At 53.9% G+C, this 24,629-nt stretch overlaps 4 protein-coding genes and 1 non-coding gene across 7 annotated transcripts in view; 1 reads left to right on the top strand and 4 right to left on the bottom strand.

Moving 5' to 3' along the window:
• Ddx39b (DExD-box helicase 39B) overlaps window positions 1-3,784 on the bottom strand; it is a 13,529-nt gene extending 9,745 nt beyond the window's left edge. For both annotated transcript variants that reach the window (XR_005286797.1, XM_038341850.1), the window contains exons 1-4: window positions 3,637-3,784; window positions 1,843-2,173; window positions 960-1,087; window positions 646-738 (exon numbers count right to left, since the gene is read on the bottom strand). Coding sequence is in view for 1 of the 2 variants with exons in the window: in XM_038341850.1 (XP_038197778.1) it covers window positions 646-738; window positions 960-1,087; window positions 1,843-2,053 (432 nt within the window). In the remaining variant the exon portion in view is untranslated. The remainder of the gene's footprint in view (window positions 1-645; window positions 739-959; window positions 1,088-1,842; window positions 2,174-3,636) is intronic.
• The window catches only part of LOC119822487 (H-2 class I histocompatibility antigen, L-D alpha chain-like), a 741,986-nt gene that overhangs the window by 34,835 nt on the left and 682,522 nt on the right, over window positions 1-24,629 (bottom strand). The gene's annotated exons all lie outside the window — the stretch shown is intronic.
• Window positions 2,466-2,542, bottom strand: LOC119824095. The gene has a single exon (XR_005287031.1). It is a non-coding gene; the product is annotated as a small nucleolar RNA SNORD83 (small nucleolar RNA).
• Window positions 3,777-24,629, top strand: Nfkbil1 (NFKB inhibitor like 1). Of its 2 annotated transcripts, XM_038341865.1 has the most exons (7): window positions 3,777-4,057; window positions 5,800-6,016; window positions 9,087-9,300; window positions 10,236-10,502; window positions 10,901-11,177; window positions 23,419-23,640; window positions 23,755-24,622. In XM_038341865.1, exons 5-7 carry the CDS (start codon window positions 10,913-10,915, stop codon window positions 24,339-24,341), a joined length of 1,074 nt encoding a protein of 357 aa, XP_038197793.1. In that variant the 5' UTR covers window positions 3,777-4,057; window positions 5,800-6,016; window positions 9,087-9,300; window positions 10,236-10,502; window positions 10,901-10,912; the 3' UTR covers window positions 24,342-24,622. The 2 variants fall into 2 exon arrangements, with proteins under 2 accessions (XP_038197793.1, XP_038197795.1); XM_038341867.1 differs by lacking the exons at window positions 3,777-4,057; window positions 10,236-10,502 and having other exon boundaries at window positions 4,958-6,016; window positions 23,755-24,629.
• Window positions 7,089-9,515, bottom strand: Atp6v1g2 (ATPase H+ transporting V1 subunit G2). The gene is made up of 3 exons (XM_038341926.1): window positions 9,038-9,515; window positions 8,664-8,764; window positions 7,089-8,185 (listed from the first exon to the last, which is right to left on the bottom strand). Exons 1-3 carry the CDS (start codon window positions 9,117-9,119, stop codon window positions 8,012-8,014), a joined length of 357 nt encoding a protein of 118 aa, XP_038197854.1. The 5' UTR covers window positions 9,120-9,515; the 3' UTR covers window positions 7,089-8,011.

Here is a 24,629-nt window from a genome sequence, read left to right as displayed (position 1 = left end):
TGGCCTCGAACTCAGAGATCCGCCTGCCTCTGCCTCCCGAGTGCTGGGATTAAAGGCGCGTGCCTTGTTTTTAAGTTTAAGATTGACTCTTGGCCAGGCGGTGGTGGCGCACGCCTTTAATCCCAGCACTCGGGAGGCAGAGGCAGGTGGATCTCTGAGTTTGAGGCCAGCCTGGTCTACAAGAGCAAGTTCCAGGGCAGGCTCTAGAAACTACAGGGAAACCCTGTCTCGAAAAACAAAACAAAAAACCAACCAAACAAACAAAAACAAGGCACGGGGTTGGGGCTGGGAGAGATGGTTCAGAGGTTAAGAGCACTGACTGCTCTTCCTAGAGGTCCTGAGTTCAATTCCCAGCAACCATGTGGTGGCTCACAACCATCTGTAGTGAGATCTGGTGCCCTCTGCCATGCCAGCAGAGACTACATAAATTATGCATAGGTGGCTCAGGAGCAGACTCACTTAGCAGAACAAGTGAATCAAAGTGTCATCGTGAACTCTCAGGGACACAGATGCAGTCACAGCACTGCACCGCATGGACAGCTGCAGAAGGCCCTGCCACTGCAGTAAAGGCACTCGTACTACCTGCGGGAGCTCACCTAATACTCTGACCCCCACACTCCCATTCCTGGCGTCTCACCCTCTTACCTTGACGTTCGGCATGTACTTTGAGAAGCGCTCATATTCCTTGCTGATCTGAAAGGCCAGCTCCCTAGTGTGACACATCACCAGCACAGACACCTTCCAGGGAGCAACGGAGACACAGTGAAGTCAGTCCTTCGCCACCCTCTCCAGAGTGACTATCACAAAAGTGTCTGGCAAATTGTCGGTGACATCAATTCGGAGATTTAAACCATTAAGCCCATGCTGCTACAGAACATTACCCCTGCTGGCAGGGAGACCAGCTCTGAGAATGTCTTGTAGCCACAGTCTCCGTGCCCTCCCCAGCACTGCCCACGTACCTGCCCCGTGACTGGCTCCAGCTGCTGCAGAGTGGCCAGCACAAACACTGCCGTCTTCCCCATGCCCGACTTGGCCTGGCACAGGACGTCCATCCCCAGGATGGCCTGAGGGATGCATTCGTGCTGGACTAGAAGGGAAAGGGGGAAGACTCTGTGCACCACGCCAACCCCTTCTTCCCAGCCAATACTCCAGATTTTTCACCTGGTACCTATCACCTTTCAGACCCGTCCTATCTCTGTTCCCTTGGTCACATTTACACCCAGGTCAAGCCCTTCTTAGCTTCAGGCCTCCCCGTGCTAAAAAAAACCCCCTGGCACCTGCCAGCAGCTCACCTCCAATGTTCCTGGCTGTCTTTATTTTCCCTACACTCTGACAACCCAGGAACCTGAATGCCTACCACAAGCCAATTCTCCTCCTATGCTTTTGGGTCAGGTAACCCTGAAACCTTGGACAAAATGAAGGACGTGGCATATGACCCAGAACACAGCACCTTTAGACCAATTATTACGGCTGTCAGAGACCACAGCTGTCCTGGCCTGAAACACAAAGACAGGAACTAAAGGTCCAGCCAGGCCCTCTGTCTGATCAAAGCCAACGAGAGTCTTCTAGTGCTGACATCTGGATACATTCTCATGCCTGGCCTATCCCTAAACAAAAACCCCCTCCTTTTTTTTTTTTTTTTTTTTTTTTTTGGTTTTTTCGAGACAGGGTTTCTCTGTGGCTTTGGAGCCTGTCCTGGAACTAGCTCTTGTAGACCAGGCTGGTCTCGAACTCACAGAGATCCGCCTGCCTCTGCCTCCCGAGTGCTGGGATTAAAGGCGTGCGCCACCGCCGCCCGGCACAAATCCCCTCCTTAAGATGCTTAATGAGGTCTCTGCCTACCTTCTGATGGATGCTCAAAGCCACAGTCTACAATGGCCCGGAGCAGCTCTGGCTTGAGCAGGAAGTCTCGGAAGCCGGAGCTGTGGATGGAGACGTAGGAGCCCTTGACATCTTTTTTGGCAGGCGCTTCAGTCCCATCTCCCCCAGCCGCTGTCTCCACTTCATCGTCTTCGTAGTCTAAGAGCTCGTTGTCGACGTCATTCTCTGCCATAACTGGGCCGGCACGGGGAAGAGAGGTCTTGGGGTGAGTGGTCCCAGAGCAGGTGAGACAGAAGGGGAAAGAGGCGTTCGAGGAACAGAAGGGAAAGACACCAGTGTTCTGACAGAAGAGCTGGGGGGGAGGGGGGGCAACAAAAAAAGGAAAACATCAGTCATGAACAGACTCTGTACTTCTCGTCCACCCCACTTCTTCCTACTTTCCCGCAATTACAAACCTTGCCTGGAAGGAAAGTGACAGAGAGACACACAACACATACAACACCAAACGGGACATGTGGAGAGCGGTCTCAGACACCGTGAAAAATGAGCACGAAAAACAACTGGCGGGAGGGGGAAATGCACGGGGACGAAGAGACATCAGGCTGCGCTGTCCCTGTCACGGCCCAGTGTCGGTCCCCACCATCAGCCATCAGTCAAGGGTGATAGATAAAGGTCAGCACTGCGCCGGAGCGCTCACTTGCAATTGCGAACATCATGTGGCTGTGGTCACCCGTCCAGAATCACCTGGGCGCCCGTCCCGGCGGCGGACACCCCGCGATCCCAGCGCCGGCCCCGGGGAAGCGGGAGGGAAGGTGGGCCGGGAGGCCTGCGGCCTGAACAGGAGGTGCAGAGGGTGTGGGGGTGCAGGAAATGCAGGGAGGGGTACAGGAGAGAGAAGAGGTGCAGAGGGTGCTAGAGACGCAGGGGTACAGAAGGGGCAGAGGGTGCGAGAGGGGCAGGGGTGCAAGAAATGCAGGGGTACAGGAGAGGTCAGAGGAGGTGCAGGAAATGCAGGGGGTACAGGAGAGGTCAGAGGGTGCGAGATGGGCAGGAGTGCAGAAGCAGAGGGTGCAGGGGGGAGGAGGTGCAGGAAATGCAGGGGTATAGGAGAGAGGTCAGAGGGTGCGAGAGGGGCAGGGGTGCAGAAGCAGAGGGTGCAGGAGGAGGTGCAGGAAATGCAGGGGTGCGAGAGGGGCAGGGGTGCAGAAGGAGCAGAGGGTGCAGCTGGGAGGAGGGGATACAGGAGAGGTCAGAGGGTGCGAGAGGGGCAGGGGTGCAGAAGGAGCAGAGGGTGCAGGAGGAAGGAGGTGCAGAGGGTGCAGGGGTGCAAATGGCTCAAAGCCAGAAAAAAAAAGCCCACAACCGGGAAGGCTGGAGCGTGCGCAGTTAAACGGCAGCGGTTGCCCGGCCTCAGTCTTCGCGCCGCCCCGCGCGTCCCGGGAGGACGCCCTTCCGTGTGGACACCGCCGGCCGCGCACGGAGGCAGCCATCCGGGGGCCGCTCGGAACGGGCCCGGGCGGGCGGCCCCGCCCTCCTATGGCGCCGCCTCCGGCCGCCGCGGCCCCAGGGGGAGGGGAAGGGACCCGCTGGGTCACCCACGCCACGAGGGACGCGGCGGCGGCCCCGGCCACCATCTTGGACGGGGGCCCGGCAAGGCTGGCTCCCCAGGAAGGGACGAGGACAATGGAGTCGGGTGCCCGACTACGCGCCGGCAGCGGGACCCCGGCCCGGACGAGCGGGGTCGGCGGCGCGGGCGGCGGGACGCGGCGCGGGGAGGGCGGATGGCGGCGGATGGCGCCCGAGGCCGAGCCTTACCTAAGCGCTGCGAGCGCGTATGGCGGCGGCGGCCCGGACGGAGGCGGGAACCTGCCTTCACTTCCGGTTCCAGGCGCGGCCGCGGCCTCGCCGCCTTCCCGGCTGCCAGGGCGCAGGCGCGGGATGCCGGAAGTCGGCCCCGCGGCGGGCCTCCCGCGGCGCGCGCTCCGGGGCTGCCTCTGAGAAACGCCTGTTTGGAATCCGTCCTCGGGCCCCTCCGCCGCCGCTGGGGACAGCAGCGCGGCGCGAAGCTCGCGCCTCTTCCCCGAAATGTTTCTCCGCGTCTCCACGCCTCTCCCCTCGGCGTTCGGCTTTGCTTTTGTTTTGTTTCCTTTGCCACGCCAGGCTTCTCTCTGGACGCCGCGGACTCTGCGTGCCGAGCGGGACGCGTTCTCACGGGGGCCTGAGCCTGGTCGTCAAGGTGACCTGCGGGTGGCGGAGCTCCGTCAGGCCTCCCCGGGGGAGGGTGCGGGGCCGGGGTTTGCGGGGAGAATGAGCACCATCCATCCAAGTGACACTAGCAGCGTAGCAGCTTGGGAAATGGAGCTTTGCATTCTGTCTAAGTGTTAAAACAAATGGTGGGGTTGGGGAGTTAAGCGATTTTCCATCATTATTATTATTATTATTAATGAGAGCAGAATGCCCTTAGTCCTACCCCAGCAGCTCCATTGTTCAGCCTGGATTTCCCCCTATATATGTAGTACTCCCTTCTTTGAGACGCTACCTACATAGAGAGTGATGTTCTGCTGACCCGCTGCATCATAAATGTAAGCGCTAGCTTTCCCTGACAGCACACGTCACCGCTTAACCATGAGAGGTGCCATTGTCACCAAGGCTGTGTCCGCTGCTGCGGGAGGTGCGTAGACGTGGTGGCCGGTGGCGCCCTCTCATGTTGGCATCACGGACGCCACAGCTTTTGTGTGCGCCCCAAGCCGGGACTGGGGGCCGTAGTGCACTAGAGAGAGGTATCTGGGGCCCACGGCTGTGAAGACTTCCCAGGTTCTCAGCCGCTTCTTTGTTCCTGCTATTACCAGCTCAGCCTAAAAGGCCGGAGAAGCCCTCTCAAGAGAAGCCTTTTATTGGACCTAACGTTGTAGCACTGAGGAGGGCAACATAGTACGGTTTATCCCCGGTTATCCCTGCTGAGCCACCAAGTGAGCCAAACATGCTGCTTTACAGCCAGCAAGGGATGTTTGCACCAACCACACAAACTCGTGCAAGTGAAGGCTTGTGTTGCACCAACCACAGCAAATTCGTGCAAGTGAAGGCTTGTGTTGCACCAACCACAGCAAATTCGTGCAAGTGAAGGCTTGTGTTGCACCAACCACAGCAAATTCGTGCAAGTGAAGGCTTGTGTTTGCACCAACCACAGCAAATTCGTGCAAGTGAAGGCTTGTGTTTGCACCAATCAGTATTGTCCCTTTTTTACTACCAGTCATAAGGCACCTCTGCTCCAGAATGGGAAGTTCCACCACGCTACCTTGGAGGGGGTGGTACGGGACCATGACAGGGAACTAAATGTCGTCTAGAGTCCATCAAAGCTTCTGATAGCAAAAAAAAATCCAGTAGCCGGCTGTTTGAAACAGTCTTGATTGAGGCCACACTTTAAAAAGCTGGAACATTTAGCTGTCATCACTGGGTGGTTTTCTCAAAGTGTTCAAAATGGCCAGTGTTGGGCAAAGACTGATCTGACTGGCTTGCTGATAGCCCTGCTTAAGGCAGCCTAGGCAGAAAGGAATTGTCCGCAGCTGTCAGTAGAGAATCAAATTGCCCCACCTGCTGGTGAACATCAGAGGAGCCCTTACAATAAACACTTATATGACTCATTAACGTTCATAGTGGTTTTAGCAATGCTTCAACCTGGGCCAGTGGCCCAGAGCAAGGAGAGTCCTCATCTTACCGTGATTCCTTTTCTTTGTCAGTGAGTTTGAGTCACCCAGACTAGCCTCAGACCCTCAATTCTCCCACCTCAGCCTTCAAGTGCTGGGATTAAAGGCAGTAGGCACGGTGCCCTACTTAACTACTCCTATAAACATAAGCAAACAGAGAATAAAGCAAGACAGCCGAAGAAATCCAGGTAGCACGGTCACACCAAGATAGAAGCATCCCAATTTCCCATCACGACTGTCTCCCTACTTCAAAACTCTGGTTGATTTTGCATAGCTATTTCCTCTGGATTGACACATCCCCCCTCATGAGATCAGAGAAGACTTTCAGAAAGAAGTTGCAAGACACAGAGCCCTTCTCCCAGACTGTGTCAGGGTAAACAGTCCCTGGTGACGGGAGTCTCGGGTGGATCCGCGTACAAGTTATGTAGAGAGCTCTGATGATGGAGGAAGACGACTTTTTGATGAGAAGCTGCTCTGGTCTCCCTGTTCCTGTGAGTGACCTACCACCCACACTACCGCCAATGGGCCCCTCAGTCTGCCAGTCTAGACTTGGTGGAGACGTTTCTTAGGTCTTTCATTAGTGCGCTATCTGGCAAAAATGGACTTTCTTTTATGTCTACCTACAGAAAAGTCATGCAAGGAAAGACTAGGTTACCTCACTGATTCGAGTCCTGGGTGAAAGGAGCTCCTCACTACGGGAGGAGCTGCTGCAGGAGCGGGAGTCACAGAGCGGTCCCCCACCCCAGCTCTACGGTATTCGCCAGCTGCCAATCATGTGCCAAGTGCTGTCCTGGGCTCTGGGGACACAACAGCCTAGCATCTGATACTTTACATAATGAGAGCCAAGACCTAAACACACAATGTCAAGCCAGGCGTGCTGGTGCGTCTTTAATCCCAGTACACAAGAGGCAGAGGCAGGTGGATCTCTGTGAGTTCAAGGCCAGGTGGCCTCCTTAGCAAATTCCAGGATAGCCAGGGATACGTAGTAAGATACACCGTGAAGGGGCTGGAGAGATGGCTCAGAGGTTAAGAGCACTGACTGCTCTTCCAGAGGTCCTGAGTTCAATTCCCAGCAACCACATGGTGGCTCACAGCCATCTATAATGAGATCTGGTGCCCTCTTCTGGCATGCAAGCATACATGGAAGGAATGTTGTATATAATAAGTAAATCTTTCTTTTAAAAAAAAAATAAGATACACCGTGAGTCAGTCAGTCTCTCTCTCTCTCTCCCCCTCCCTCCCCCATCTCTCACACACATGCACAGACACATACCACACGTGCATACGCACACACACACCAGGCACTAATAAGCAGGTAGAACAAGGGAAGGTGCAGAGGCTTGTCCTGACACGCCAGCTTGTCTCTTACTGTGATCCTATGCAGGCCTCTGTTCCCGAGGAGCCGCACGTGCTCCCACTTAAGAGAAATGAATGCATTACTATGTGTTTTTGCTTTTCCAAAAAGCGTCCCAGCTCAGCCTCTTGCAGAGTTCTGAGGCTAGTGAATCAAAATGAGAAAGGGTGAGGCAAGAAGAGGCTTCTGTCACCAAGTGACACGTCGTGGATACTTTATTGACACTGCTGTTGCACGGGGAAGCAAGGTGTTGAGGGCACAGAAAGGAACCCGTGAAAGTGGGTGTCACCGCATCCTTCAGCTCTGAGGTGCAGTAGGCTTCGGGAAAACAGGAAAGGAGAGCCAAAGGGAGAGACCCACTCACGAGAAACAGAGAGGCGCTAAGGGGTTCAATATACACTTGGGACTCTGCGAGGGGCTAAATGGCTTTATCATACTGATTTTCAGGGGCCATGAGGTGCCTGGGAAGAGCAGCACAGACATTCTTTAGAGATTGCTGGAGTCACACTGACCGAGCATCACGGAGTGCCGAGAACAGAGTATCAGGGGGTCGGGGCGGGGGTTATAACACGGGCTTGCCATTCATCGAATCACAGCTAGTGCCCATCTGGAGCTGTGCTGACTTCTTACAGCACGGGCCACAGCACCACCTTACAAGGCGAGCACTGTTATCATTCCAGTTACAAACAGGAGGGCACTGGGGCTTCCAGGTTAAATAGCTTGTCCCAGTCTCGCAGCCAGCAAGGAACAGAGGAGGGAGAGGAGCCCAAACCCGCCAGCTCTGAAGCCAGGGTGCGATCCACACCCCCGTCACCATGTCACAGGCTTTACAGAAGGCTCGGATGAGGACGACTTGGGCATTCGTTAGTATAGTTCCAGGGTCTCATGGAACACAGAGGTTCGGGTTCGAGTAGGCTGTTTGTAAGTCTTGCGGGAGAATGTTGGCTCCTGTTCCCTAGGATAATCTCTCCTAGGAACTGGTTATTATGTGAAGTGACGGGGGGCGGGGGTACTAGGGATCAAAGCCAGGACTCTGTGCATGCTACACAAGCAAGCAATTCTGAGTTGGGATATTTCCCTGTGGAAGGAGCTGGCAGGAGTCAGCCTCTCGGGACATTGTCCCTGTGACGTCCTAGACAGTGATCCGGTAGTTGGGGTGGACCTGGGGCCTGACGTCACAGACCATGCCAAGAAGCTGAGCCAGGACACGCTCCCGATTTCTCTGCTGGGAGCTCTGCATGCCCTGGACCTGGCGTCTGGTGGCCTGCTCCACTTCAGCAGACAGGTTCCCCTGAGAGCCCATGGCCTGGGAGAGGGGGACAGGGAAAGACAGAAAAAAGCAGAAACAGAAAGAAAGATCCCAGCGTGTAGAAGGGAGGATCCGGAATAAAGCTTGGGAAACCTTTTCAAAACTACATGCACCCCACAAAAACATCTAGATACCGGACAGGTCAGCACAATCCCGATTTCTCACCCAGAGTCTAAAACCTCACCACAATGGCCATAAAGCTCTGCCCTCCCCATCGATGTTGTCGCACTCCACACAGACTGTGAAGGCTGCCTCCATCGATGTTGCCACACTCCACACAGACTGTGAAGGCTGCCTCCATCGATGTTGCCACACTCCACACAGACTGTGAAGGCTGCCCCCCCCATCGATGTTGCCAGGGTCCCTTCAGTCCCCTCACACCCCAGTCTCTTGTTGAGGCACCTGCAGACATCTCACAGGAGGCGCCCACTAATTTGCACCTGGGCGGGTCCACCCCTGCGGCCCGTCAGCTCACCGCCTGCTGCTTGCTCTGGAACTCCTGCTCACGCTCCCTGCGGTATTGCTCCACCTCCATCTGAGCCTCCTCCTTCGCCTGCTTCAGTCGCCGGGCCTTCCCTAGAGGCAGAAGGACAGTGGGTACACACACACACACACACACACACACACACACACACACACAGTGTGCGAGCAGGGACCAGTCCCCTCCAGAAAGTTATTCAGCTTCCTGTCAACCAACCAAGTGCTCGGTTCTAAAACCCACCCACTTCTATCCTAATAAGCTTTCGGGCTCCCAGCTCTGCCTCCATTATCCTTGGGTTTACCTAAGGACCCAAATGCCCGCTATCCCCTGCCCCTAAATTCTCCTTCCAGAGGAAAGAGGAAGCTCACTCTTCCTGGCATCGGCCACCTTCTCCGCTGCCCTCTTCTCTGCTTGCAGGAGCTGCTGGATACCCTGGGACTGACTGGCCATTTTTGCCACTAGAGAGGATGCTGTTTCGAAGGCGACCAAGGTACCAGATGGCTCCCACCCTCCAGCGCCTACTCCTCCGGCCCGTCGCTGCGGTCCTCCACTCCCACTGGGTCTTAGCGCTCCCGTTTTCTCTCCTGCATCCTCACGCCGATGACTGGTCCTCCTCCGGCGCCTCGCTGAGGTAGTGCCCCACACGGCCGCCTGGGGGCAGCAGAGACCAGGCCTGTGCTGACTAACGGCGGCAGGTGCAGGGCCTCGGTGTCCCCGGGTCTGCAGGGCTGAGGATGGGGGAAGGGGAGGCTGCCGTGTTCGGGTGGGAGGAGAGCGTGGTTGGTGGTCTCAGAGGAGACGCCACGACGATGAGCACGGTGTGGGAAGGTAAGGGCGTGCTTGGAACAGTCCCAGCTCTGCTCGGTCTCCCCGCCTCCCTCCGCCCCTCCCCCAATCTTTTTTTTTTAAAAAACATATTTCCCAAATCCGAGAGTCTGCACACATCTCGCCTGCCGTCCTACGTTTGCCTTCTTAGCGTCGTCTCATGTATTTTTGTTTTTGGATCTACCTATGTATTTGGCCTCATTGTGATTTTTTTTTCTTTCTTTGTTTTGTTTTGTATTTCGAGACAGGGTTTCTCTGTGTATCCCTGGCTGTCCCAGAGCTCACTCTGTAGACCAGGCTGGCCTCGAACTCAAGAGATCGGCCTGCCTCTGCCTCCTGAGTGCTGGGATTAAATTTATTTATTTATTTATTTATTTATTTGTTATATACACAATATTCTGCCTGCATGTATCCCTGTGGGCCAGAAGGGGGCACCAGATCTCATTACAGATGGTTGTGAGCCACCATGTGGCTGCTGGGAATTGAACTCAGGACCTCTGGAAGAGCAGCCGGTGCTCTTAACCTCTGAGCCATCTCTCCAGCCCCCTGGGATTAAATTTTTTTCACTGTAATTTTTTTCAATCTTTACTTCCCCCATCTTTTCTCTCTTTCTCTTTTCATTTTTTTCCTATCCGTTATTAAAGTATCCCTCCCCTCCTCCTAGTGAAGGGGTCCGAGATAAACCTCCACACAGCCCTCCTGCCTCCCAGCCCCGGCCTCTGATCCTGACTTCCGGTTTAGGAGGACCCTGTGTCGCGATCGCCTTGTTTCCCCTCCGGAGGCCTAATCGCGAGTCACCCAGTGTGGACGGAACGATTTCCGGGACGGGCCCCGCGGTTCACTTCCGCCCGCCCGGAGCGCTCCTCCCTTCCCGCCTCCCTTCTCGGAGCGACCTAAACACGGGCCTCGGGCCTCCAGCTCCTCGGGTCCTGGGGGGCGGGGAGCAGGTCTGATGAGTCACCCCTCCCCCCGGCCCCCGAGGACGAAGCCTCCACGTCTGTCTGTCGGGTACATTGTATTCCGTTTCTAGATCACTTTTTCCCCAGTTCAGATTCCGGCTGATGAAAATTTCCCCGCTCTGGCCTTACTTGATTTTTTGTTTTTTTTTTCTTTTCCCCTCCAAAGTCCAGAATGAACTTTTTTCTTGGGCTCTGGAGCCTTAAAAGCAATTGTGTATCATTTTCTCAAAAATTACATCCAAAGTTAAACCTGTGGCCCCGACCCCCAACTCTGCCTCCCCGGCCCCCCAGCCTGTCAGATGGTCAGGGACGAGAGTTTAGGTTATAGACCAGCCTCATCTCTGCGGAGTTGTGAGGGGAGATGGGAGGTGAAGGCAGCAGCGGGCGGTCGTGTCTGAGCTGGAGCAAGAGCCGACTGGGTCCTCACATTTCCCACTTCTTCCTCAGCCCAAGAGTTCCATGGCCTCTGCTTCCCGCCGGCAACGCCGAGAGCGCCGCTTCCGGCGGTACTTGTCGGCAGGGCGGCTGGTGCGGGCCCAGGCTCTCCTCCAGCGACACCCAGGCCTCGATGTGGATGCCGGGCAGCCCCCTCCTCTGCACAGGGCCTGCGCCCGCCACGATGCCCCAGCCCTGTGCCTGCTGCTGCGTCTCGGGGCTGATCCTGCCCACCAGGACCGCCACGGCGACACGGCGCTGCACGCTGCGGCCCGTCAGGGCCCCGATGGTGAGTGGGTCGGGGGAACTAGTCGCGAGAGGCCGATCCGAGAGGAAATGAAGGCCTGGTGTGGTGGCGCACACCTTTGACGTGAGCAGGAGGATCTCTGAGTTCGAGGCCAGGCCAGCCTGGTCTACACAGTGAGCTTCAGGGCTACATAGAAAGACCCTGCCTCCAACAACAACAAACATAGTTGGGAGAGCTAGTTGTGTGGTCCTTGGGACCTGTTGAATCGTGGACCTGCTTGGCATGTGACCATCACATGCCTTACAGTAGCAGATAATCTTACCCAAAATTTCCCAGTCCAGTCAACTAAGAACTAAGAGGGTGTGTGTGTGTGTGTTTGGTTTAGTGTGGTGTGACTGTTGCCGGGGTATTGTTTTGAGTTGGGGTCTTGCTGTGTATTTCAGGCTGGCTCAGCATCCTCCCAAGCGCTGAGATTGCGGGCACCCCAGCCACCCAGCCTGCAACCTTTTCTGCTACATTTCCTCTCTTGCAGGATTAGTGGTTACTTTGTTTCTTTGAGGGCTGTTTGTCTGCAGCACAACCCTGCGGGAGTCAGAGTCAGATCCCAGCTGCTAGAAGCTTGCCCGCCTCCCACCCCCAGCTGAGTTCAAGTCTCTCTGTGTAAATTGAAACAATAGCAACCTTTGTGGTTTGCCACAAAGTCTAACAAAGTATCCTTGCTGTCTGTCACATGACCCGCTGGGATGACCCGCAGACTTGAAACCTGGCCTGGAGTTCTGTTGGAGACCTGCATTCCTGTGTTGGGAACAGATTCGTGTTCCTTGATGCAGACTTCTGAAACACCCTAGGGACCAGTTTTCCCCGGTCTCCACCAAAAATCTAATTTAAAGCTACCTTTAATCCAGCATTTTGGAGGCAGAGGCAGTCAGGACTCTTGAGCTCACAGCCGACCTGGTCTACATAGTGAGCTCCAGGCCAGCCAGAGCTATAAGAGAGACCCTTCCTCAAAATAACAGCAGAGCATCTCAAATCATTGGTAATGGCTTCACAGTGCAAACAGCCCCCTTCTAGCCTCCGGTTTGTGCAGATAACCTGCTCAGAAACAACCGAGCCACCTACAAAGATGGGAGATTACAGTGCACTCCTGTAATCCCGACACTCAGGAACGCAGGGTCACCCAAGGCTAGTCTGGTCCAGGCCTGAGTCTCAAACAAACAAGCAAATCTAACCTAAATGGAAGCCAGGGTGATGAGTTTATCCTGCTGAGCTCAACACTCAGGTGTTTTCTACCAGAGACGTTTGTGTGCTTGTCTGCCCTAGCTCCCCCAACCAGGTGACCCCCTCTAGGCTCTTCCAGAAGAGCGCCATCAAATCCCAGGCAGTTCTGAAAACAGCATGAATGTGTTGCTTCTGCAGTGCGGCAGAAGCAACGCCATAGGGAACAGCTTCCTGACTAAAGGGGAGAGTCGAGAGGGGGCTCTGTCCACCTAGGGTTTGCCTTCTGAACATAGAGTGTGAACAGCACCAACCCCGCTTGCTCCTTCCCTCATCTCCAGCTTGACCTTTCCTTGGTCAAAAAGAAAAAAATCCTTTTCTTAAATTCTGCATGCTTTAATTTTTTTTTAAGCTTAAAGAGCGGAAGTTTGCCAGATGCAGGCTGCAGCTGTCTGGCTGGTTTTATTATGGAGTGTCTGAGGAGTGAAGCTCCCCAGATGCCTGAATAAGTCCAATGGAGTCTTTATTTACCGTCAGCGGGACTGTTCCAAGCAGGGTAGCAAGCTGGAAGCAGCCTCGACCTCCGGTTTCTCTGAGTTTCTCAGGGCAGTGAATGCAACTGTGACGTGCACAGAAAGGCAGCTCTGACATCTGCGGCCACCAAGACTTGTTTACCAAGCGGGCAGACAGCAGTTAAGTGGTCAGACAGTTAACCTTCAGCTCAGGGTCACCGCAGACGTATGTTTGGTCTAAGTGACCAGAGACCAATTGTTACCCAAGGTAGTTTTAGCAATTCGGGTCTCCTTAGAAATGCTTTCACAAGCCTGGTTGGTGACAAAGCCCAGTGCCTGGGGCAGCTGCTTGCGGGTCCTGGGACTTGTACCCTTACCTCGGGAAGGTGAACTTTTCTGAGTAGCTCCTGATGGTGGAGCAGGTACATCCATCATAGTATTGAGTTCTGAGACTCATGTGGAACATTTGACACACGGAGGCGAAACACTGTATTCTAGGAGGCTCGGGAGCTTGTCTGAGATGTCACGGTTGAGAGTTTGCCATGTCCCTAAGAGGAAACCCTCTCAGACTGTCACTTGCCGGCTCTGCCACCAGGTGGCACTCTAACTTCGGCGGCTCCATAAAGAGAAACCGCCATCATCGAGAGCAGGACGAATGACTGCAGCTCCTTCAGGAGTCTCCCTCAGTTCCCACTTTAGGTCTGAGGGATGCCCGAGGTCGCTGAAGTGGCTGCACGGGTTTATCATACCCACCAGCCAGAGCCCCCCTCTATTTTAGGATTTGGTAACTTTTTGGAACCTCGTGGGAGAGCTCTCCCAACCGTCAGAGGAGCCCATGTCAAAGAACAATGACAAACAGTAGTTTCCTCAGGTTTCCTGGGGGTGAGAAAAAAGCAAACAATTGTTCTGATATTTGGGTTTGGGGTTTAAGATTTGTTCTACTGGTTCTGATGGTTTTGTTTGCTTGTTTGGTAGGTTTTTTTTTTTAACACAGGGTCTCTCTGTAGTCTTGGCTGTTCTGGAACTCGATATGTGGGCCAGGCTAGCCACGAATGTACAGAGATGTATCTTTCTCCACTTGATTAGAGGTGTGAGCCAGGGTCCCACTACCTAAATTTGGGGATTATAGATATGAGCCACCTAAATTCAGGGATTATAGGTGTGAGCAGGGGCCCCACTTAAACTCGGGGATCATAGGTGTGAGCTGCTGTATCCTAGTTTCTTTTCTCGTGGTGCTGGGACTTAACCCGAGGCCTCTTACACACCAGACAAAGCCCTGAGCCTCAGCCCGAGGCCTCCTTGTTCTCTTTTTAGTTTGAGATGGCGGCCACAAGTGTAGCTTAGGCAGTTTTGACCTTGTGGTATTCCCGACTCTGCCTCCCCAGGAGCTGGAGCACAGTTTGTCTTTATGTAACTCTCCCTGCACTGCCACCCTGATGCCAGCCTTGTTTGGAAATGACTAGGCACGGTTTATGTTCCACCTGCCCTCCAGCCTCGCCTTCCGCCCACCCACAGAGCTGTCCCCCAGCCGCAGTCAGTCTGTCTACAGTGACCCAGCACAGGTCTCACGAGCCTTACCCTGTCAGGAAATGGGTGGTGAAAGAATTTACCGGAGCCAGGCATGATGGCACATGCCTATAATCCCAAGAGGCTGAGACAGGAAGACTGAGTTCAAGACCAGCCTTGGCTACACATGCAATTCAAAGCCAGTCTGAGCTGCATGAAACCATGAGGGGGGTGTGTGTGCCAGAGGCAGCAGAGAATTGATCGCTACAGTGTAGATGGTAGAGAGGAGTTGTCTACACTTAGGCTTCCAGTTCTGTATGGGCAGTAGGAAGTGTTTTCACTCCATGGTGCCCTGGTTGTTTAGGTCTTATGGAAAGGGACACTTGTGTGGGCTCATGTCTGGACGCTTACGTGGACATTCATTCCTTATTGTCAGATACATTTTACAGTTTATTTCTTCTTGAAGCCAGGCGGTGGTGGTGCACAGCTTTAATCCCAACACTCAGAAGGCAGAGACAGGTGGATCTCTATGAGTTCAAGGCCAGCCTGGTCTACAGACTGAGTTCTAGGACAGGCCCCAGAGCTGCAGAAAAATCCTGTCTCGAAAAAACAAAGAAAAGGAAAAAAAAAAGAGGAAAAAAAAAAACAGAAGAAAGTTATTTCTACTTGGGACTGTATCTCTATAAGATGTCATGATGAGTTACTAGGGCTCAGACTAGATGGCCTGAGCCTACTCATTAAAGAAAATCTCTTCAGTGCTATCGTGACACCCTAAGCCAGACTGCAGCCAGGGCTTGTTAAGCTGAATTCTTCCTCTTTTAAAATTTAGTTTTATTTTTCTGTGTGTAGAGGTCAGAGGGTACAGTTGTGTTTGGTCCTCAAGTTCCATTGTATTTGAGACAGTGTCTTGTTTCTTTTTAGCTGTGTACACCAGGCTAGCTCGCCCGAGTCTATGTACGGGGAGGGCTGGGATTGCAGGCGTGTGCTGGGAAGCAGACGCAGGCCTCACGATCGCATGGCCAGGCTGTACCAGCTCTGCGCTCCTCTAGCCCCAGAGGTAACTCTGACCCTGCTCAGAGGGCAGCAGCCTTGCTTGAGCCCAGCCCTGTGCAGCTGCCCATCACAGAACGGCATCCACACCCCCTACACACAGGCTCACACAAGATGGAGGCTGTCTTCTGGAGCTGCTGCAGAGCTGGGGGCCCTTGCTGGCAGTGCTGATGTGCCATAGAGTCGTGAGACCATAGGGCAGCGACATTCTGGCAAGGGAGGTGGGGTTGCTGTTGAAGGAGACCCGAGGTCAGACCTCGACGCTAGGTCAGGAGGTCCTGGGTGGCCGGAGGGGCGTCGGTGCCTTGGCGACCGACGGGCACCAGCTGGAGCTGAGACCTGGAATCGGGAAGACGTTGATTTCCCAGGAGCTTGAGTAAGCAGCAACCAAAGACACAAAAGAGAATCAACACAGAAAGGGTTTGTGAGGGCTGCAAGGAGCCCCAGCCAGGAGGCTGAGACGTCCGAGTTAGACAACAACAGTTGTTGTGTTTCTGGCTGGAGTGAGGGGGGAGAAACATCCAAACACAGGGAAAGGGAGGCAGCGCCGAGGGGCGGTCAGGTGGTTCTGAGACTTGCAGTCATTTATAGGTTAGAAGAGGGAAGCTGCCAGGATGGGAGAGCCGTCCCGAGACATGGTGCTGTGTGAGCATCTCAGACCCAGGATGGGAGAGCCGTCCCGAGACACGGTGCTGTGTGAGCATCCCAGACACAGGATGGGAGAGCCGTCCCAAGACACGGTGCTGTGTGAGCATCTCAGACCAGGTTGGGAGAGCCGTCCCGAGACAGACAGGGTGCTGTGTGAGCATCTCAGACCCAGGTTGGGAGAGCCGTCCCGAGACAGACAGGGTGCTGTGTGAGCATCTCAGACCCAGGATGGGAGAGCCGTTCTGAGACACGGTGCTGTGTGAGCATCTCAGACCAGGTTGGGAGAGCCGTCCCGAGACACGGTGCTGTGTGAGCATCTCAGACCCAGGATGGGAGAGCTGTCCCGAGACACGGTGCTGTGTGAGCATCTCAGACCCAGGATGGGAGAGCCGTTCTGAGACACGGTGCTGTGTGAGCATCTCAGATCAGGTTGGGAGAGCCGTCCCGAGACAGACAGGGTGCTGTGTGAGCATCTCAGACCCAGGATGGGAGAGCCGTTCCGAGACACGGTGCTGTGTGAGCATCTCAGACCCAGCCTACGCAAAGGTGGCACCTTTCTGGGTGAGGAGCTGCTTCCTTAACACAATAGCATCTGAGCAAAATAACAATGAGCATCCCTCGCACAAGACCATCTACACTGGGCCTTAGGGAAAGCTGCAGGACAGCAAGGCAGGGCGGGATATAGGTGACCATGCACGACCCCAGGAAGGGCGCAGCAGTGACCATCAGCACAGAAGGAAGCCCTGTGGTGTCTACGAGTCTGAAATATCGGGGCATGGGAGTAAAGGTGGCAGCACCCAGGTAGTTTAAGAGGCCATGAGGGAACAGAGCGGGTCGGAGTCCTTGAAATGCGTTGGGTCCCTCAGTGCCTGGAGGCTCAAAAGACAGAGCTTGATGTGGAGAGAGCGCCTGTCGCCCCTGCAGAAGACCGGGTTCAGCTCCCAGCACCGTGCTTAGCTCACAGCCATCTGTGCCTCCCATACATACGTGTGGGGCTGGGCCGGTGCTGCCAAAATACTCAGACACAAAATCTCTGAAAAAAATATAAGAGGTTAGGGGGGCTGGAGAGATGGCTCAGCAGTTAAGAGCATTGCCTGCTCTTCCAAAGGTCCTGAGTTCAATTCCCAGCAACCACATGGTGGCTCACAACCATCTGTAATGGGGTCTGGTGCCCTCTTCTGGCCTGCAGGCATACAGACAGAATATTGTATACATAATAAATAAATAAATATTAAAAAATATATAAGAGGTTAAATTACACTGTTACAACTCAGGAGAAGTGATCTTGGCTATTCATTAGGATCTGGGGTGAAGGGTAGGGTTCACCTGATTCTCCCCAAAGAGAGAAAGGGATCCACAAGCAGCGCCCAGGAAAGGGCAGCTTGCTCTTTTACCAGAAGAGCCCTACCTCTGGACTGACACCCAGAGCGGCGGGCCTTGCCGTCTGGCTGCAGTGGAGGGGAACTGGCAGCGCCCAGTCCAGGGAACTCTGAGCAGCCTCTTGTAATGAGGGAGGACTCACTGGTCTCTAGCTGACACTTGGGACTTGTGATCCCTTTGGAAGAGAAAGTGTCGGTGCTTAGCTGACTGTTGTCCTAATGCCCTGCACCTTGCCTCGAGCATCCTCAAAAACTACCTTTTATCTTGGTGAGGTAAATCCATTCAGTAGTTCCTTGAGGTCAGCAGCTGTTGGTGCCTCCTGAGGCTGCAGCCGGACTCTGCAGGATGGACCTGCAGGTCTCTGAGCACAGGCTCCCCGCTCCCCGGAGATGGGAAGGTGAGGCTCCTGGGCAGGTATTGTTTTACTTATTTCTGTTGTTGCATTCAGGACAGGGCTCTACAGAGTCCTGGCTGTTCTGAACTATATAAACCAGGCTATCCTGGAACAAGCAGACCCTCCTGCCGCTGCCTCACAAGTGCTGGGATTAAAGCTATGTGCTACCGCACCTGGTTTGAATTTTAAATGAGCAAAATCCTAGTTTTGCTAAAATTCAGTTTTCAAAGTAGCAGAAAATCCGACAAATTCAGCAGAAAATGATCATCACGACAACACGAAATCTCTGTCTCGTGAAGCCAGCTTTTGGCAAATGTGCCTAACCGCAGAGGGAGCAGCGTCTCAGGAGACTTGGGCCTTAGCCGTGGGAGGTGTGGCATTGATGTCGGTTTCGGGGCCTCTAAGCAGCACAGGTTTCACCGTCTTCAAGCTGAGTGCAGACCTGTGACTCACGCTCGCTCCCTCGCCCTCGTCTTTTCTTTTCCATTTTGGAAAGTCCAGTCCCTTTGTCTTAGGAGAATTGTAATCAACACAAACTTCTTTCTTAACTAAAAATACCTTTCCCTTTTCGCCCTCCTCACCCGAGCCCCTGCACACTCCCTGCCCCCGCCGTGCCTGTTCCCGCTCACTGCGCTTGCTTCTTTACCAGAGACTTGGGTCTTCAGTTGCGTCCATGGCGTGAGGAAGCAGCCTAGATGTCCTGCAGACACAATTTCAGACTGGAGGCTCTGTCTGGCCACGGTCTTCAGTCCATCGCTCATGTCCTGTAGGTTACTGTACGGTATCAGGAGCAACTGGAGTCAGATGCCTCAGGTTGACTATATGCGTATTGTCATAACCCTGCTAAACATTTTCCCAACGGACAGCCAGGACACAAATCCTGTTACCAGCCAACTGCTGTGAGTGAGAAAAAGTGAAGTGTCTAAGAATTGTGGGTCACGGATGGGCAGTGAGTGAGCAGACTTCCCGAGCACTGGTGCCAGGATTTGATCTCTACAGAGAAGAGGTACATCTTTAAGATTGCCGGAAAGTCTCACGGTGCCGCTGACAATGACTGTCATGGGCCAGGTACCGCTGACAGTGACAGTCACGGGCCGCTGACAGTGGCCATCACGGGCTGCTGACAGTGATGGTCACGGTGTGGCTTTCAGGACTGGGATTATTTGATTTTCAGGCCCTTTGAAACACACGTAGGTTTTCTAATTGTTAAGTTTTTCCTGATCAATAGTTCTGTTTGTTTGTTTGTTTTTACATCCCAACTCCAGTTCTTCCTCCCTCCTGTCCTCTCAGTCCCTCCCCACTACTGCTTGGATTGGCTGAAAGCATTACAGAGTCCCATTTCTGTAGGCCAGGCGAGGAGACCACTGACCTTGGCAGGGGATTGTCCTAGTCTAGGCAGCCAAGAATGTGTGTTCACTGTGCAGTTTGAAGTTTTCGATCCCTAAAAACCTGAAGGAGCCGGACAGTGGTGGTGCACACCTTTAATCCCAGTACTCAGGAGGCAGAGGCAGGCGGATCTCTGTGAGTTCAAGGCCAGCCTGGTCTACAAGAGCTAGCTCCAGGACAGGCTCCAAAACTACAGAGAAACCCTGACTCGAAAACAAACAAACAAACAAAAAAAACCTGAAGGAAATAGTAAACGGTTACTTTTTTTGGAGGATTGGGGTGGAGAGGAAAAAGAGAGATAGGGAACTGGAGGGAAGGAGAGGCTGTCCAGTGTGGGGGACTGGACCTGGAGCAGTTGGGACACAGCCTTCGGGAGAAGGGGATGAGGTCTTTCTTAGCTGCCTTGTCGAGGACACAGATGTTGGGGGTGAAGTCTTTGAATGAATGTGTGAGAGAGAGAATTTGTGTGGGTGAAGAGGAGGCACAGTTGGAGGGGGGAGACAGAGATGTCGCAGGGGAAGGTGGGGGGAGGTGCTGGAGGCTGAGAAGCTGGAGGCTGAGTGGGACATGCGGGGCCGTCAAAGGTGTCATCTAAGGCTGAGTTCAGGGAGGCCACTGTGGGAGGCACCTGTTGGGCCACGCAGGGTCAGGAATCTGGGCCAAAATTATGGTAAAAAGATCCAGTTGTAGGGCAGGGTTATAGCTCACTGTTCCTCATCTGGGGATGGAAACAAGGGCCAGGCTTTATTACAAAGGAAAATAAGGTTTTGTTTGCTTTGTTTTTTGAGAAGTTAAAGACAGAATTTAGACCAGTTCTGAGAATATATCCCAGGGTGAGTGAGGGGTCATAAAACCCACCTTGTATCCTACCAGAGATGCAAGATTGCCCCAGAGGTATCTTCAGAGGGCAGCAGCCTTCCCTGTTCTCAGTCCTGATTTGACTGAGGTTTGCTCTAAACCAGGGCATCCTCCAAGAACAGAGACCTCCTGACTCACAGGGTGAAGCCCAGTTGGTCAGACCAGGCTGACCTCAAAGAGAGACATGCTGGCAGAAAGGGGGGCTCCTGTCCCAAGAAAGTGAAGCATTGGTTACCCTTGGGTCTCTTTGTTCAGAAAGTCCGGTCCGCAGGAGTGTTGTTCTTGTGTGTGGTGTGAGGTCCCAGCCAGGGCATTGGCATGGCCGAGGCAAGCAAGTTGGCATGTCTCCCACTGAGCTGCATCTCTGCAGCAGCAGGCGCTGCTGTCAGAGGTGAGGAGAGGGCCTGCTGTTGTGAAGGGACAGTGTTTCTTCACAGACCCTTTCCATATACACTTCTTCCCACATGGAAGTGTGTGTCGGCCAGACATGATCCCACACACCTTTAATCCCGGCCGTTGGGAAGCAGAGGCAGGTGGATCTGTGAACTCTAAGCCTGAGCTACATGGTGAGACCCTATCTTAAAAAAGAAAAAGGGAGGGAGGGAAGGAAGGGAAAAAAGGCTATGCTAATGAACATTGGAAACGTTGGTGTAGGGTCTGGAGAGGCCGCTCCTTCAGAGGACCAGGCCCATGTGCTGGGTGCTCACAAGCGCCTGTAACTCCAGCTCAGGGATCTCACTTCCTCTCCTGGCCTCTGTGGGCACCATTCTTCCCAAAGCTGAAAGGACGTCAGGAAGAAAATTTTGGTATAGAATTAAAAACTTTTAAAGGCTAGATGGGGGAAACAGACTGCGTTTTAACAGTCCTACGAGAAGGACTTTCATAAGCCCAGCCTTTAATCACAGCGCTTGGACCTCAGAGGCAGATGGATCGCTTGAGTTTGAGGCCAGCCTGGTCTACAGAATTCTAGGACAGCCAAGGCTATACACACAGAAAACAAAGGACTTTCATATCTGTATGAGTATGGAAAAATTTCCAAAGAAGAAAATAAAGAATATGAATAGGATATTTACAAAATAAATACTAGTAGCCAGAAAAATTAAAAATAAGTAAGTTTACTAATAAAACTTTTTTTTTGAGATAGGATGTCCGCATAGCTCTGGTTATCCTGGAACTCACTCTGTGGATCAGACTGGCCACAGACTTACAGAGAACTCCCTGCCTCTGCCTCCCGATTGCTGGGATTAAAGGTGTGTGCCAATACCGCCCGGCCTTTTATTAAAACCATTTCTTGATCTGTCCCATTAGCAACATGAAAAGGTCGGTACGCATGTACGGTAAGGAAGGCGGTACACTGTGTACGTACGGTAAGGAAGGCGGTACACTGTGCACGTACGGTAAGGAAGGCGGTACACTGTGCACATACGGTAAGGAAGGCGGTACACTGTGTACGTACGGTAAGGAAGGCGGTACACTGTGTACGTACGGTAAGGAAGGCGGTGCACTGTGTGTTCGTGACACAGACATTGTAAACAACTCGCAGGCTTGTCATGCTGATTCGGAACACCTACCCTGAGCAGAGGCTGCACCAAGTCCACACACAGGCAGGTTTGGCTGAAGGCTTTGGAAGACACAGTCTAGCAACCAGGGGTGGAGAGTCCTGGCTCAGGCTCACAGGGAGCACTCCTAACCGTTACCAGAGAGTAAAAGAGACAGTAGTTCCCAGGAAAATGCCAGTGCTAAGGGGAAACCTGTGAGGAGGAGGGCGTGGGCTTCAGCCCAGCCGAGGCTACAGTGAGGCCCAGCCTTGGTTAGTGCTGACTACTGTCAGCCTTGGGGGCATATTTAACCATGTGTGATGTGGGTGCCCTAAATATTCTGTTAACTGAAGTGGATGTGTTGATCCATACAAACCTCAGACACATGAGTCAGAGGTTTGAGGCTAGCCTAGGCAACAGTTACAAAGTGACTTCTAGGACTCTGAGAGCCACATGAGACCCTCTCTTACACACACACACACACACACACACACATACACACACTATAGCCAATAAAATAAGTTGGGTATTTCAGAAAAAAAGAAAAATTTTAAAACAATTTGCCAGGCTGGTCGCATGCCTCTGAGCAAATGTGCATAGTGTGTGGTCACAGGCCATGTGTGCATTCACAGCATAGCGTGTGATCACGGACCGTGTGTGCTTTTACATGGACCAAGGCAGGACTGGGGTTTGCAGCAGACTGTTAACAGAATTTTAAGTGGGCTGTGTTGGTGAACAACAACAAAAATCCTGAGTTAAACCTATGCAAGCCTGGACGCAGTCATACATACACACACATAAGCACACATATGTAAACGTACACCCTGGTGAGCCCTGGTGGGAAGAAGTTGAAAGACGGAAGCCAAAGCAGGCAGTTGCTAAGTGGGACAGCTGGGAGGTTTGTGGCAGGCAGGTCACAGCAGCACTAAGGAAACCTGCCTCACCCTGATGTGGTTTCGAAGGGGATTGGCACCTTGGTAGCCATGGGTAGGCCCTGCCATCTTCCTGGCAATGACAGGTCAGCCCTGCTTCTTCTGTGCCATTGTCCTGGCAGGTGAGCAGCACTTCCTGGAACCAGCCAGGCTGGCCTCCCATCGCCTACTCTAGGAGACAAGATGGGCCCACGGGGCAGGAAAGCTGCCCGCCTCATTGTTGCCTCCCTTGGGTAAGGCTGAGAAATCCTGCAGAAACATTTACTTCACTCAGCTTATTGGGTAGAAATAGTATGTGTGCTTCTCTGCTTGTAGTGATACAGACATGGCATCTGATAATCTCTATTCCTATTTTTATTTATTTACTTACTTGTTTTTTGAGGCAGGGTCAATCATGTAACTCTGGCTGTCCTGGAATTCACCCTGTAGACCAGGCTGGCCTCAAACTCAAGACTCACCTGCCTTTGCCTCCTGCATGCTGGGATTTAAGGTGTGTTCCACCACTGCCTGGCAGAAATCTTAATATGTAGTTTTGGGTGAGAACTATATAATATTAAAAATATGTATGTAGTGATAATAGTTTCAGACCAAAAATAAAAAATAGTCCAAAGAATTTGAAGTTGTCCTAGGTGGCAGGAGCTGGGCCCAGAACTGCAGCACACCGAGCGCCTGAGGCTGTGGGGAGCGGGCGGTCAGAGCGCTCCACACCGAGCGCCTGAGGCTGTGTGGAGCGGGCGGTCAGAGCGCTCTAAGCTTCCACACTCACCAGGCGTGAATGTGAGGGCGGCTGGCCTCATACCCAGGAGTTGGAGACTCCATGATGGTGGGCTGGAGCCCCAGGTGATCTCCCGTCTCTGCCCCCAGCTTACACGGACTTCTTCCTGCCTCTGCTGAGTCGCTGCCCCTCCGCCATGGGGATAAAGAATAAGGATGGGGAGACTCCTGGGCAGATTCTGGGCTGGGGCCCCCCCTGGGATTCTGCCGAAGAAGAAGAGGACGAGGAGGTTTCCAAGGAGCGGGAATGGCGGCAGAAGCTGCAGGGCGAGCTGGAAGATGAGTGGCAAGAGGCCATCGGGAGGTTTGAAGGTGAGGGCCGGCTGCCGCCAGAGCTGCACTCCTCCAGGCCCTCGGCGTGTGTGCTGTCTCACCACCTTTCTAATCCCACCTCTCTCCAACACCCGCATCCCTCCTTCCACACAGATGATGCTTCTCACGAGGTGCGGGATCCTGAGTCCTTCTCAGCCTGGTCAGATCGCCTGGCTCGAGAGCATGCCCAGAAACAGCGGCGGCAGCTAGAGGCAGCGAGATCCTGCAGACCCCAAAGGGCTGAGGGCTCCAGCCACAGCTGGCGTCAGCAAGAGGAGGAACAGCGGCTTTTCCGAGAGCGAGCCCGGGCCAAGGAGGAAGAACTGCGCGAGAGCCGAGCCAGGCGGGCTCAAGAAGCTCAAGGGGGCAGAGAGACAGAGCCTCTCCGGCCTGGGTCCAGGGCAGAGCACCCACGAGGGGCAGGGAGGGGCAGCCTCTGGCGCTTTGGTGATGTGCCCTGGCCCTGTCCTGGCGGAGGGGACCCAGAGGCCATGGCTGCAGCGTTGGTGGCCAGGGGCCCCCCTCTGGAGGAACAAGGGGCTCTGAGGAGGTACTTGAGAGCCCAGCAGGTGCGGTGGCACCCTGACCGCTTCCTGCAGCGATTCCGAAGCCAGATTGAGACCTGCGAGCTGGGCCGCGTGATGGGAGCGGTGACAGCCCTTTCTCAGGCCCTGAACCGCCACGCAGAAGCCCTCAAGTGACCCAGGGGAATGGGCAAGAACCTGTGCGGGTGTAGCCTCAAGGATGGGCAGGAAGAGGAGTAAAGGTCATGGATGGGGATGGACGGAGGCAGGCCCTGCTCAGAGAGGATATGGGGCAGCTCACGTAATGGGTGCGGGGGTGGGGCGGGGGAGGCTCTACCACTGCTCTTGATTGCCGCTTCCTAATAAGACCTGGTTCCCCGTCTCACTCCAGAGTCTGCTCTGCTTTTTCCATTGCTATGGTTTTCATCACCATGACATCTCCTCTCCCGCCCAGCTGTCGAAACC

The sequence above is a fragment of the Arvicola amphibius genome, chromosome 9 (assembly GCF_903992535.2).
Source record: "Arvicola amphibius chromosome 9, mArvAmp1.2, whole genome shotgun sequence".
NCBI lineage: Eukaryota > Metazoa > Chordata > Mammalia > Rodentia > Cricetidae > Arvicola > Arvicola amphibius.
Note: the sequence above shows the minus strand (reverse complement) of the source record. Positions and strands in the feature narration are given on the sequence as shown.

Excerpts from the sequence above, each read along its gene's own strand:
- Atp6v1g2 (XM_038341926.1), bottom strand. The coding sequence starts at position 9,119 with ATGGCCAGTCAGTCCCAGGGTATCCAGCAGCTCCTGCAAGCAGAGAAG. Across the intron at positions 8,765-9,037 it reads GGTGGCCGATGCCAGGAAGA|GGAAGGCCCGGCGACTGAAG; the intron begins GTGAGCTTCCTC and ends TTCTGCCTCTAG. Across the intron at positions 8,186-8,663 it reads TCCAGAGCAAGCAGCAGGCG|GCCATGGGCTCTCAGGGGAA; the intron begins GTGAGCTGACGG and ends CCCCTCTCCCAG.
- Nfkbil1 (XM_038341867.1), top strand. The coding sequence starts at position 10,913 with ATGGCCTCTGCTTCCCGCCGGCAACGCCGAGAGCGCCGCTTCCGGCGG. Across the intron at positions 11,178-23,418 it reads GGCCCGTCAGGGCCCCGATG|CTTACACGGACTTCTTCCTG; the intron begins GTGAGTGGGTCG and ends CTCTGCCCCCAG. Across the intron at positions 23,641-23,754 it reads GGCCATCGGGAGGTTTGAAG|ATGATGCTTCTCACGAGGTG; the intron begins GTGAGGGCCGGC and ends CCTTCCACACAG.